Source organism: Lipotes vexillifer, unplaced genomic scaffold, assembly GCF_000442215.2.
Source record: "Lipotes vexillifer unplaced genomic scaffold, Lipotes_vexillifer_v1.1 scaffold2648, whole genome shotgun sequence".
In the NCBI taxonomy this organism is placed as follows: Eukaryota; Metazoa; Chordata; class Mammalia; order Artiodactyla; family Lipotidae; genus Lipotes; species Lipotes vexillifer.
In genome coordinates this window covers 139,026-151,556 of record NW_006793424.1, presented here as the reverse complement: position 1 = coordinate 151,556, position 12,531 = coordinate 139,026, and the positions used below count along the sequence as shown (strand labels likewise).

At 50.1% G+C, this 12,531-nt stretch overlaps 1 protein-coding gene across 1 annotated transcript in view; it reads right to left on the bottom strand.

Annotated features, from left to right (window-relative positions):
• ATP12A (ATPase H+/K+ transporting non-gastric alpha2 subunit) overlaps nt 1-12,531 on the bottom strand; it is a 27,382-nt gene that overhangs the window by 12,640 nt on the left and 2,211 nt on the right. The window contains exons 2-11 of the mRNA XM_007466343.1: nt 11,391-11,450; nt 10,397-10,600; nt 9,531-9,644; nt 8,456-8,590; nt 8,212-8,329; nt 7,682-7,950; nt 6,327-6,525; nt 6,082-6,191; nt 4,332-4,466; nt 792-984 (exon numbers count right to left, since the gene is read on the bottom strand). Coding sequence (XP_007466405.1) covers nt 792-984; nt 4,332-4,466; nt 6,082-6,191; nt 6,327-6,525; nt 7,682-7,950; nt 8,212-8,329; nt 8,456-8,590; nt 9,531-9,644; nt 10,397-10,498 — 1,375 coding nt within the window. The 5' untranslated portion in view covers nt 10,499-10,600; nt 11,391-11,450. The remainder of the gene's footprint in view (nt 1-791; nt 985-4,331; nt 4,467-6,081; nt 6,192-6,326; nt 6,526-7,681; nt 7,951-8,211; nt 8,330-8,455; nt 8,591-9,530; nt 9,645-10,396; nt 10,601-11,390; nt 11,451-12,531) is intronic.

Here is a 12,531-nt window from a genome sequence, read left to right as displayed (position 1 = left end):
TTGCGCTACGCGGGCCTCTCACTGCTGTGGCCTCTCCCACTGCGGAGCACAGGCTCCGGACGCGCAGGCTCAGCGGCCATGGCTCACGGGCCCAGCCGCTCCGCGGCATGTGGGATCTTCCCGGACCGGGGCACGAACCCACGTCCCCTGCATCGGCAGGCGGACTCTCAACCACTGCGCCACCAGGGAAGCCCCTCAACATTTTTTTAAACTTACTTTTCCCCGCTAATTAGCTGCTAAGTCTTACCTATTCTGCCTCCACAAAGTCTCTGTATGTGACCTTCACGTTCCCGTTGCCTGGGATCAAATCCCTTTTCACCTGAGTGAGGGCAGCACCTCCTGCTGAGACCCACTCTGCTCCTGTCCCCGCCAAGAAGGGTGCTGCAAGCCGACCTCCACAAGACCCTTCTAGCCCTGTTTCCCAGGACCGTGGTACCTCGTCCACCTGCAGCCTCGACAAGGCGTGCGCCACTCCATCTGTTCCCACCGCTGTGCTCTGGCCCACGAGGTTCCCTCTGCATCAGTGCTCCCTACCTCCCTTCAAGTTCCCTCACTCAAAGTCCAGAATGAAATGCAACCCGTTCCACAGTAACTTCCCAGATTTCCGTGATCTGGAAGGGACCGCCCCGCACACTATCCATCACACAGTGTCTCTTGTACGTTGACCATTTCTCCTTTATGACTCAAGTGGACGCCAGAGTTACTCCGCTACATCACAGGCCTGTCTCCTCGTGTGCCGGAGGCCGGCAGAGAGCCGCGGGCCTCACGGGCGGGATCAGGGCTCTGCTCACCCAGCACGCGCTCCCCCAGGCCACCCAGCTCCATGTACGCCGTGTGGAAGGCCTTGGCCGTGCTCCTGTCCAGAGGCTGCTCCTGGCCGTTGACCATGATGGTGCTGCACTTCTCCAGGACCCGCTCGGGGGCCCCTTTCATCACCACAAGGAAACGCTTGTCACTGGGGTCATCTGTCTCATGTATGGAGAGCTGCGGGGGAAAGGGGTTGAGCATATTCAATGTGACATCGGCAATGACACCGTCTTTACTACTAAGGACCTGAACTGGACAGATCTTTAAATGAGCAACACGACAAGATTAAAAACACCCCTTTCTCTGTTGGCTACTGGTCCTTGATTTATAAAGAAGGAGTGTTCTCTGCAGGCGCATTCTGTCCTTTCTACTTTGTGCCCAAGCAACATGCAGAGAGCTAGACTCTGTCCCAGCCCAGGGGGACACCCTGAATTTGAATCAGAGTGTCTCGCAGGGGGAAACTCAGCCTGTCTCTCAAACAGAAACTGGCTGCTTTAGGGAGGCCAGATGCGCTGTCGTCATGTGAAAGCTTCTGCCTTGAACACGATCTCCTGGGGCGACCGTGGGGTCAGAGGGCTGGGAGCCTCCTTGTCTCACCTCCTGCCTTGACTGCCCTTCCTGCAGACCCGAGCCGTCCTGCACTCAGTCAGGCACGTGGGCAGTGTCATTGCCTGGATGTGACAGAGGACCCGAGGGCTGTGAGGACGGCCTCTCACGCACAGGCCTCTGGGGGGACAGCTAAGTAACAAGAATCACAACTTTACCGTCATTATCCTTTGACCTCACAATTCTACTTCTAGATGTACCCTAATAAGATAATCGGGAAAACTGTGAAAAAATTTATAGACAATAATAAAGTGGCTAAGTCTAGACCTTATTTTATACCAGGTACCCTTCTAAGCCCTGGAAAGAATTTTAGGAAGCTGGAGTGTTTGGGAGAGAATGAGTAAGTTACAAAGAAAAATTCTATCATCTTGGGTCTACCAGTTGATTCTAAACCAGTAGTTTACAGACTTTTGGATATCAGAGATGAGTACAAAAAAAAACCAAAAAAAACCCCATAGAGGGCAAACATAAGGTTGCAGCGTTTTTCACATGGCCAAGTAGCGACATTAAAAAAACCAACTAACTAACCAAACCAAAAACCTCCATCTACTGTCACTATCATTTTCTGAAAGGTATGGCATTTTAACATTTAAAGTAGGAATAATAAATACTTTTATTGTGTATACTGTTCTGAGTGCCCAGAAATTAAATGGACTCATTTAATTCTCAAAACTACCCTCAAAACTATGGCCATGGGTACCATTATTACTGCCTTTTACAAGGGAGGAATCTGAGGTGCAGAGAGTTCAGTGACCACTAGCCGGGGGCTGAGGTGGGACCTGAATTCTGGCCAGCAGGCCCCAGAGTCCCTGCCTTAACCATGCAGGACATAAAGGATAATCTTCTAAATTCAATACTTTCATCTCTATATAAAATTTTATAAAATATTGTCCTAATTTTCCAATTTGCCATAAACTATGGAAAATATTTTAATGGACCAGTCTCAGTTTGGGGAACTGCTATTCTAAGACTGTCCACTTTGTTTCCTTGGGTTGAACGATGCCCCAGAGACCCTCCAAGGTCATGACACCCACCACCTTGCTTAGTGCTGAGTGTTGCTCGTTTGTGGATATAAAATGGCACTAATAGCATCCCAGAGGCTCTTTGGCCTCTTCTGAAGGACCCTCTCCTTTCTAGACCAACTCTGGGGAGCCCACTTCTCCCTCAACATTCTGTACACGAGGCCTCACAGAACCCACTTTTCCTCACATCTCACACGACGAGGAAGCCTTCCCTGGAGGAGACAGAGCCCTGGGGGACTCTGAGTCTCGTTCATGGCTGGGAGGCCATCCTGCCTAGTCCTAAGAGCATGGTCCCCTGGGTCTGCCTGAGTCCTGGCTCTGTCCCTTGCTGGCTATGTCCTGTTTCCTCCTTCTCTACTGCCTAACAGAACTGTTGTGAGAAGTGTGGAAATTAGCACATGATAGCTATTGTTACAATTATTATTTTATAATTGCTACTCATTCTATTTTCACTATATTTTTGAACAGAAATCTGATTTCCTCTACATTTTATGTCATACATTTTGTTAGTTGTCTGTTTTGCTAACCATGATTTTTTACTATTCAATCATCCACAAAGATGTTTGCTCCACAGTTATTTTCCAGTCCTAAATTCCTTCCAAAGAAAATGTGTGGGTGGGTGGGACTTCCTGGTAGTGCAGTGGTTAACAATCCACCTGCCAATGCAGGGGACACGGGTTTGAGCCCTGGTCCGGGAAGACCCCACACGCTGCAGAGCAACTAAGCCTGTGCGCCACAACTACTGAGCCTGCGCTCCAGAGCCCATGAGCCACAACTACTGAGCCTGTGAGCCACAACTAGTGAAGCCCGCGTGCCTAGAGCCCGAGCTCCGCAACAAGAGAAACCACTGCAATGAGAAGCCCACGCACCACAACGAAGAGTAGCCCCCGCTCGCCACAACTAGAGAAAGCCCGCGCACAGCAACGAAGACCCAACGCAGCCAAAAATAAATAAACTAATTAAAAAAAAAAAAAAGAAAATGTGTGGGTTATCACCAGAAACTTGTACACAAACACGGTTATCCTATTTATATAATTTACTGTTATGCAAAGACCAAGCCACAATGCCCCAGTCTCAGCTTTGGAGTCTACAGGGAATCCCACCTGTGCCAGCACCTTGGGCTAGAAACTGTCCTTTGTCCTAACATGACTGCTGGGCACCGCTGGCATGAGGGGTGACAACTAGGCAAGGATCGCCATTCTCTTCCTGAGCCACGGGGGAGAGGAGATCCCTATGCACTGCCTGTGGGGCAGAACGGGAAAGCAGTGTGGCTGGCGCTCACTGGTCTTCACAAAGGGCAAGGCTTACCAACATGGCCTGAACTGAACTGCCCAGACTCTGTGCTGTGGTAGAAAAAGCACAGACTCAGGAGTCAGAGGTGTGAAAACTGCTTGTGCCACTTGGATGCTTGTGTGACTCTGTCACCTCAGCGCTTTCTAAGGCCCGTTTCCTCCCCCTTCAGTTGGAGTTACTTGGTCCTACCTCACAGGCTTATCATGAGGATTAAATGAGACAAAGCATGTAAAGTGCCTGACACAGATGAGGGGCAGCGTTGCTTCTCCCCATGCCCCACCCTTCTCTCGCCCTTTGGGATGTAGCCGCTGCCCCTCCTTGGCCAAAGTTACCCAGTGCGGGTGCTGTTGCGTCTGTGTGCATGTGAGTGTGCACGTCCCACAGATAGATCACGCGTGGGAACGGCAGGCCCTTCACCGTTCTTTTTCTATACTTACTTCAGGGAAACCTGTTCTGGGTTTACCAGACGTCCAGGCCCTGCATCTCTGAGGACTATTTTTGAAGTCAAGTGTCATTCACAATACATATTAACCAAAGGATACTTACACAGGTGGAAATGCTGTTCTAGTGATGATAAAGATTCAGTTGTGAGGAAAAACTCACCTGAAATTTGTTGGTCGAGTTAAAAGGTATTTCAGCTACTTTGCGGTTTCTTTTTCTGATTTCCATCACGTTACCCAAAATGACCTCTGAGAATTTCAAAAGAGCAGTTTCTGAGGCATCTCCAACCACAGCTTTCTGCGAATCAAGAGATAAATAGTTGCAGCACATAATCTGGTTCTTCTCTGATCATTTGCAACGAACCAACACGTAACCTTAGCTTACTATCTACTGGAGAGAGAAAACAATTACTGCACAATTGGTGATTGACTTAGGACTGTTAACTGCAGGGCGCCACCTGCTGGCATTAAGGGAGTTCAGAAAAGTGAGAGCTCTGAGAGCAGGAAGTTTTCATGAAAAAAGCAGTTATGAACTAGATCTTGAAAGACAGGTGGGGGGAGTTCCCTGGCGGTCCAGTGGTTAGGACTCCGCGCTTTCACTGCCAGGGCCCGGGTTCAGTCCCTGGTCGGGGAACTAAGATCCTGAAAGCCGCAAAAAAAAAAAAAAGAAAGAAAGAAAGGTGGGTTACCTACAGAGAGAAGAGCAGAAGAAAGCCTTCTAGAAACCAGAAAGCCATGAAGGAAGGCACGTGGTGGGGAAACTATCGTGAGTGCTGAAGCACTGGTGGACACGGAGAATGTGGCAGATGTAAAGAACCCCAAAGGCAAGCACTGAGACCTACACTCGAGAAGCTGAAAATAGAGAAGCATGGAAAGTTTTTGAGCAAAGTTAGATGAAGTTGCCCCACTAATGAAGTATTTAAGGAAAATTAGTGGCATGCAAGAAAGATGGGGGATAAACCAGAATCATGGAGGCCGATTAAGAGGTTGGTGCAATTGTTCCGACGCAAGGTATTAGTGATAACAGAAATGTAAAGTTGGATGCTCTGAAACAAGAGTAATAGGTCTTGTTGACTCACTAGATATTTGGGAAGGAGTAAGTTAAAGATGACTTCCAAAAGGATGACAAGTAACATGGTCACAGCATAGAAAGATACAATATTTGGGATAAGATATTAACTTGGAGCAAGTTTGGGTACAGGTGGAAGGTGACAAGTATAGTATGTTGAGTGTCTAGCCTGCAAAACCTCCAAGTGGAAACACACACAGCGAGCTGGAGATGCATGGAATTTGGGTGAGAAATTGGAACTGGAGATAAGGACTTGAAAGATACAGAGAAGTGATTGGCCAAAAGGAGAATTAAGGAGCTGGCTGATAAAGAAAAGCAAACAAAAAATATAAGTAAGGAAACAATGAAGGAAACAGATGGCAAACAGAAAAGCCAGGAGAACACAGATTCAGTGACTCCTGAGAGGCAGAGGGGGGAAAAGAGGGGAGGAGAGAGAGAAGCTTCGTATATTTGCAACTATACAAGAGCTCCAGGCAGCCCAGAGGAACAGCTCTAAGACCCCTCCTTCTATTTCTAGCCGATTACATGTTAAACATCAGTGAATGGCATTTATGTAATAAGTAACCTTTGATTATATCAGCTGATAAAGAAGTTAGGAAAGTAACTTAAAGGCACATTCATTTTCTGGAAAGAGAGAATTTTCAAAAGGCCCAAGTGAATATTCTGAGGACTTTGATTTCTCGAATCTAGTTACAGCGAAAAAAATTTTCTACACGTCTTGTGATTAGACTTGCTCTTACATTATAAACCCTACTCAGCTGGAGAGATTAAGTCAAGCACCAAATCAGAACAGAGAAAGTGACTTGGCTCTGGCTGCAACTGAGACCGTGTGCAGGGCCTTCACCTTCATGATGGGGACGCTCTCCTGTCCTGGTCTGAACTCAGCGCGGTTACACAGCGTTATGATCTTTGACAGGGAGGCCCAGGTTGCAGAGCTTTGATCAAAGACTTGATCTGGAAAGAAGAACAGTGGATGCCAAGGGTGCTGGGCTCGCACCCGCGAACAGCACTATTCACCCCAAGGCTGCAGACCAGCCCCTCTGCTGAGTCTGCAGTGCAGGGCCAGGCTGGATGCGCCTGAAGACTCACTCGAATGGTCTTCACTAGTGTCCGCCACGAAGACCTGGTTGTCGAACCACAGATGGGCCACGGTCATCCTGTTCTGGGTCAGGGTCCCCGTCTTGTCTGAGCAGATGATGGACGTGGAACCAAGGGTCTCCACTGCCTCGAGGCCCTTCACCAGGCAGTTCTTCTTGGCCATTCGTTTTGCTGTCAGTGACAGAGCCACCTAGACGGAGGAGACAGGGAGAAGCTTGGAGAAAAACCACCCTTTTGAACTCGGGTTCAATAATGTAGAAACAGGTAGAGCTGGACTAGTGTCAGGTATGGTTATAGATGCAGTAAAGCTGCATCAGCCCCAGTGACTGAGAAAGCATATAAAGCCCTATACATGGATATGCCACAGTCCTTTCTTCTATTAAATGTGGAACACTCTTTTGTCCCTTTGCTCCTTGAGGAAAATGATCCTAAGGCACCCACAGGTCGCAGAGCCAGGCAAGTCACGTGTAATTACAAAGGGGGCCTTGGCTGTCATTCACAAGCAAGAACACGTAAGAGGGACTTCGACCGCTATTTGCCAAAGGCCTTGTCCCAAAGGGCTACCTTGTTGCTTTGGGGAATCAAGAAGCATTTGTTTCACTTTAAGAGCTCCATATTTAAACATTCTTCACTCTCTCTGAACCCTGCAGATCTCAAAGGGTTCTGTTTGCCTCCAATTTTGTCAAATTACTCTCTGCTGGAGTCAGAGGAGACCTGGAATCAAAAACTTCTTTGCTCAGGATGGCGCCAGGCCACCTTCACACAGGACTGAAGATACGAAGCCCTCTTCCCTGCCTGTGGGGCCCGCACCGCAGAGAAGGGCCTTATTCAAGGGTGAGCTAAGCAGGGAGAACCAAAGCTGAAGCTGGACGTAAGCACAGGAAAGGGCTGAACTGCTCTTCAGGAACACAAAGAAGGCATTTGTGTGTGTCTGTGGGAGTCTGAGAGGGAAGAGAAGCGAGGTAAAAAGTGTGCTCAAGTCCCTCAGCTGTAGAAACTGCCAAAGGAGTTTGTTCGTTGGTTTGTTTTCCTTTTAAGAACCGTGGAAATGTGGGGGAAGGTATCCGGTTTCTAGAAAATCCGTAAATGGTGGTTCAAGACTGTCTTATCTAGATCTTAAGGGATTTGCAGACAGATCTCCTGAAAATGAAAATATAGGTTTTCAAGGACAATGCATTCAAATATTAACAATCACAATTCTTTTTGTCCCTCTAAGAAACAGTCTGTTCAGAATGTACCACAGTTGCCCCTGACGGAGCAGACTCAGCCGTGGCGGGCGCTCACCCAGCACAGCAGAATGGCATGTTAGCAGGGTCAGCGTGCGGCCACTAGTAGCGCGGACTCACAGTGACAGTGGCCAGGAGACCCTCGGGCACGTTGGCCACAATGATGCCAATGAGGAAGATGATGGAGTCCAGGACATAATACTTCATGGACACCGTGATGATGAAGAAAAGGATGCCGATGGAGACCGCCACTCCTGCCACAATGTGAACAAAGTGCTCGATCTCGATGCCAATGGGCGTCTTCGAGTTCTGGACTCCCGAAGCCAGCGAGGCGATCTGCCCAATGACGGTGCGGTCACCCGTGTTGATGACCATGCCGGTTGCTGTGCCTGCAGGTGGAGCAGACATCTTATTCCAGGGGTCCTCAGCTAGGAGGGGCCGCAGCCTCACGGACCTCTCTTTGGTGGCTTACGTGGCCAGTCAGCACATGACATTACTAAGGCCAAACACCAGCTCTCTAGGTTCTTCAATTCCACGTTTTCTCTTGGAGAAGCTTTGCAGCAAGGGGTGGTAAAGAGAGGAACACAAAGCCTGCGGACGGAGGGTGCCGTGAGCGCAACGCGCGGCCCTGCAAGAGCAGCTGGACTTACCTTCCAGGCAGGTCGTGGAGAAGAAGCTGATGTTCTTCGTCTCCAGGGCGTTGTCATGCGTAAACTCACAGGAGCGGGGCTGGGGCTCAGACTCCCCGGTGAGAGACGAGTTGTCCACCTAGGAGTTTTGAAACAAGTTCAGCGTCAGGTACCTTGTCCCTTGGCCAGTTACGCCGAGACCTGGAAAGACCACAGCAAGCCAGCTGCTCACGAGCGCGATCCTCGGGGTGCCTGTGACGCTCACCTTACACCCCTGAGCAGACAGCAACCTGATGTCCGCGGGGATCTGGTCTCCGGCTTTAATCTCCACTATATCCCCCACCACCAGCTGGTCCGCAGGAACTGTCTTCTTCTCTGAATCTCGAATGACAAGAGCTTGCTGCGAAAGAAAATCATGACCCAGGCCTCAGATTCCCTCCTAGAATGATGATGGCCGTCCTGCACCCTCCCCAAACCTCAGGAAGGGAGGCACTAGGACCCACAGCTGTCAGAATAGCAGAAAATGAAACAAAGACTTTTACGTGGGGCCTGAAGACCCTAAGAATTATTATTTCTTGAGGAGGAGCGCATGGGGATATTCTTCGACCCAGAAAATTCTGCCATGGGAGGGTACAGCAAAGCGACAGCCCTGAGCCTGGCGGGAAGGGAGACCATTAAGGATGAACGATCCTGCTGGGAGGTCCAGGAAGACTCCTGAAGCTTGAGCCAAAGGGTTTAACAATCTTGCTCAGGTCGGGAAAACTTTAATGGCGCGAGAGAACGGTCTCCACTTCCTAGCACAGAAGATCCCACCCAGAGTCCCCTCTGTCCAGCAGCTCTGCAGTCCAGCGAGGGTGCGGTTTTCCTGCCGTGCTGACAGCAGCGCATGGTCTCCCTAGAGGACCCCTCCTGGGTTCCTGTGGGCGGAGGGATGGGGGGGCCTCCCATACTGAGAGCACTTTGGGGCAACTTGCGGGGAGGCTGAGAAATGGGAGCAAAGAGGGTGACACTTAAAGAATCCCAGGTCGGCCTCCTTGGTTCCCGCTCAGAACCCCCTGGACTGCTTTTGTCTAAACAGTTCACCAGCGCTGAGGAGAAACCACAGGAGATGCCGTGCAACGACTCATGTTCCTGTCCCACTTTGCTCTCGACTAAGCGCTTTTCTCCATTTTATCTCGCTGATCATCTCAAAACCCTGGGAGGAAACAGGGGCTCCACAGAGATTAGGTCACTTTGCAGGCAGCAGGGAGGGGGCCCAGGCCTCCAAGCTCTTCCACTCCCCCAGCCTGATGCTCGCTCATCTCAAGTCTCGCAGACACCACAGTGGGGGCCGCACCCACCTGTGGAATCATCTGGCGGAAGCTGGCCATGATGTTGGTGCTTTTCGCCTCTTGGTAATAGGCAAAGACCCCGGTTAAAACAACCACCAGGGCAAGCACGGAGCCCAGGTACACCTGGGAGAGGGGGACAGGCATCGATCAGGAATGAGCCAGACCCTAGGGCCAGGGTGCTCCATGGCCAGTGAGAGACATGGCAGTAGTGTCCTGGTGTAATTTGCAGGCCACACAATTTACCCACTTGAAGTATATAATTAAGTGATCATTAATAAGGTACACAGTTGTGCGACAATCACCACAATCCGTCATCCCAGTAAGTCCCCTTGAGCCCTCTGGCCATGATTCCCCACTCCAGCCCAGCCCTGGCAGCCACTGACTGATCTGCTTTCTGAATCCAGGGCGGGTCTGCTCTGAACATTTCACATCAATGGAATCGTGCAGTATGCGGCCTTTCGCATCTGGCTTCCTTCTCTCAGCATCATGTCGGCCAATACAGTTTTGTGTTTCAGGCCTCCGTTATCAGCAGGCACAGAAGCTCCCCACAGTAAAGGGAGAGAATTAGCTTTGAGGAGAGAAAGCCCAAAAACACTTCACGTGGACATTGATCTTTTTTTTCCACGTAGGAACTCTTGTGTTTCTCTCTCTCTCTTAAAAATTCATGCTCATGCTGCCTCTGAGACACCAGAATGTCAGATATAATTTCTGTTTTACACTTTGGAAAATGACTGATTTTCTCAGACTCACGTGGTGACTGATCAGCGGTGGACCCCTCTCCCCAGCCCAGGGCTCTGCCCTTGTGTTACGGTGCTGACCCCTCATCGCCCCCCACCCCATTACCAGCAAACCCAGGAGGAGCCCCAGGGCCTCACGCTGTCCAGGGAGGAGGACTTATCATTGGAGTACTGAATCCCATATGCGATCCAGCACAGGACGGCTCCTATCCACAGGAGGATGGAGAACCCCCCCACCATCTGCTTGAGGAACTTGATAATTTCCGGGGTTTCCTTGTGGGGGGTGAGGGTGTTGGGCCCATCCCGAGCCAGGAGCTCAGCAGCCCGGGTGCTGGAGAGACCCTGAGAAAGCAGAGCCAAAAGAAACAGAAATCAGACGTTTCTCCCCGCTTGGGTTGGATGTCACATTTCTGCAGAGGGTGGGTAGCGGTTACTATGTCCCAACTCAATCACTGTGCCACCCAGGGAGCCTCGCCTGTCAGACTCAGCCATTCCCTCAGCATGCCCTTCGGCCTCTCACATGCCGTCTCGGGGAGCAGCGTGGCTGCTGAGCGCTTTCCTACACGTCTGCCTCCCCCACCCACTGCGAACTCCTGAAACCCAGGCATTGCCTGCTCCTCACACTGCAGGTATTCTTGTTGACTTGAACAGGTGCACCCAAATCGCCTGATGTTAAGACACCAAAACTTTTGAGGTTTGAGATTTGAACTCACAGAAGGAAGCCCTACTTCTGCGGTGGGAGATTTTATGAGGCACATGGTGTGCCCTGCAGCCTTGTCCCTTTCCGGAGGAGGCCTTGATAAGACCCAAATACATCCTGGGCACAGGGTTTAAAAGCAACCCCTGACCATGACAACGAGGAAGCATCCAAACCTTCCTGGGGTCACCACAGCTTCACTGCGGTCACAGTCAAAGAACTGCCTGTGCCCAAGCACACAGCTCAACAGAGGGCTTGGCCAGGGCTGTGGTTCAGACGGGCCAGCTCCCGAGGGGAACCAGCCCTGTCTCGCATGGTGGGCATGTGGGTGGCTGGCATTCTCAGAGTTGCAGCTTTAGGTCACTCATTCTTTTCCACAAACCCTGAGCACAGTCCCGGGATTCTCTCCCCGTCACTGGTTCTCTGATGACTTACCGTAATGATGTTTGTACCATATTTTGTTTCCAATTCCTCATTGCTGAGTTTGTGATCATCCTGAAGCCCATGAAAAGAACAGAGTGAATTAGATAATTCCAAGACTCAAACCCTAAGCCTTGACAAGAGCACGAAAGCTGGAAGTAGCGCTGAGGAAGGCAGAGGGGCCAGGGAGTGTGGGATGAAAAGAAGGAACCTTTGTCCCAGGGGCTACTGCAGTGAGAGAAGAGAACCTCGCTGCAGGAGAGGCCACTGGCAGGGGATTTTCTGGCCGCATCCCTGAATAGTTCAGATTTAACTTGCCATTTACCACAGAGTAGCTGTCCTTAGTTTTTCTGAGCAAAGCAATGCATTTCACCTCAGTCTGGTCTCCAGCACATGCAAATCCTAGCACACCTGTTGTCCAGGCACCAGTGATCTGGATACTTAACTCAGACCTGAACTGTGGGATCCGTGGAGGGTGAGTAGTGCCAAACCATTTCATGTCCTGACAGCTGTCACCCGTGCAGCCCTCACTGGGCAGGCGGTCTGGTACAGAGAAGCATATGCCTCTCCTTATTCCAGTGCTTGAGATTCAGTTCACTGTCAGAGAAGCCCTCAGATTAAAAACCTGCCAAATAAATACCGGCCGGTGGGGGGCGGGGTGCCCACTTGCTAATTTTGCCACAGAATCATTAGGCTAAAGCAGAGTTTCTCAACCTTGGCATGATTGACATTTTGGGCCAATAACTCTGTTGTGGAGGCTTCTGGCCACCAGCACCCTCCCTTAAGAAGTGATAACCATAAATGTCTCCAGACATTGCTGAATGTTCCCTGGGGAGCAAAGTCCCCCTCTCCTCTCCCTTTGAGAATCTCTGGGCTAAAGGACAAGAAGCCGCTTCCTGTGGCAGAAAACCCAGGGCTAAGTCTTCCTCACCCCACCTGGAAAACCCAGCATTCAGGATTCTAAAACTCTGATTGTCTGAAACAAAAATGTATACTGTGACTGGTACCAGAACCATCTCTTTTCTCAAGTATATGCCAAAAAGTTTCATGTTACAAAAGAGGCTTTTTTTTTTTTTTTTTTTTTTAATATAGATTTATTTATTTATTTTTGGCTGCCTTGGGTCTTCGTTGCTGCTCGTGGGCCGTCTCTAGTTGT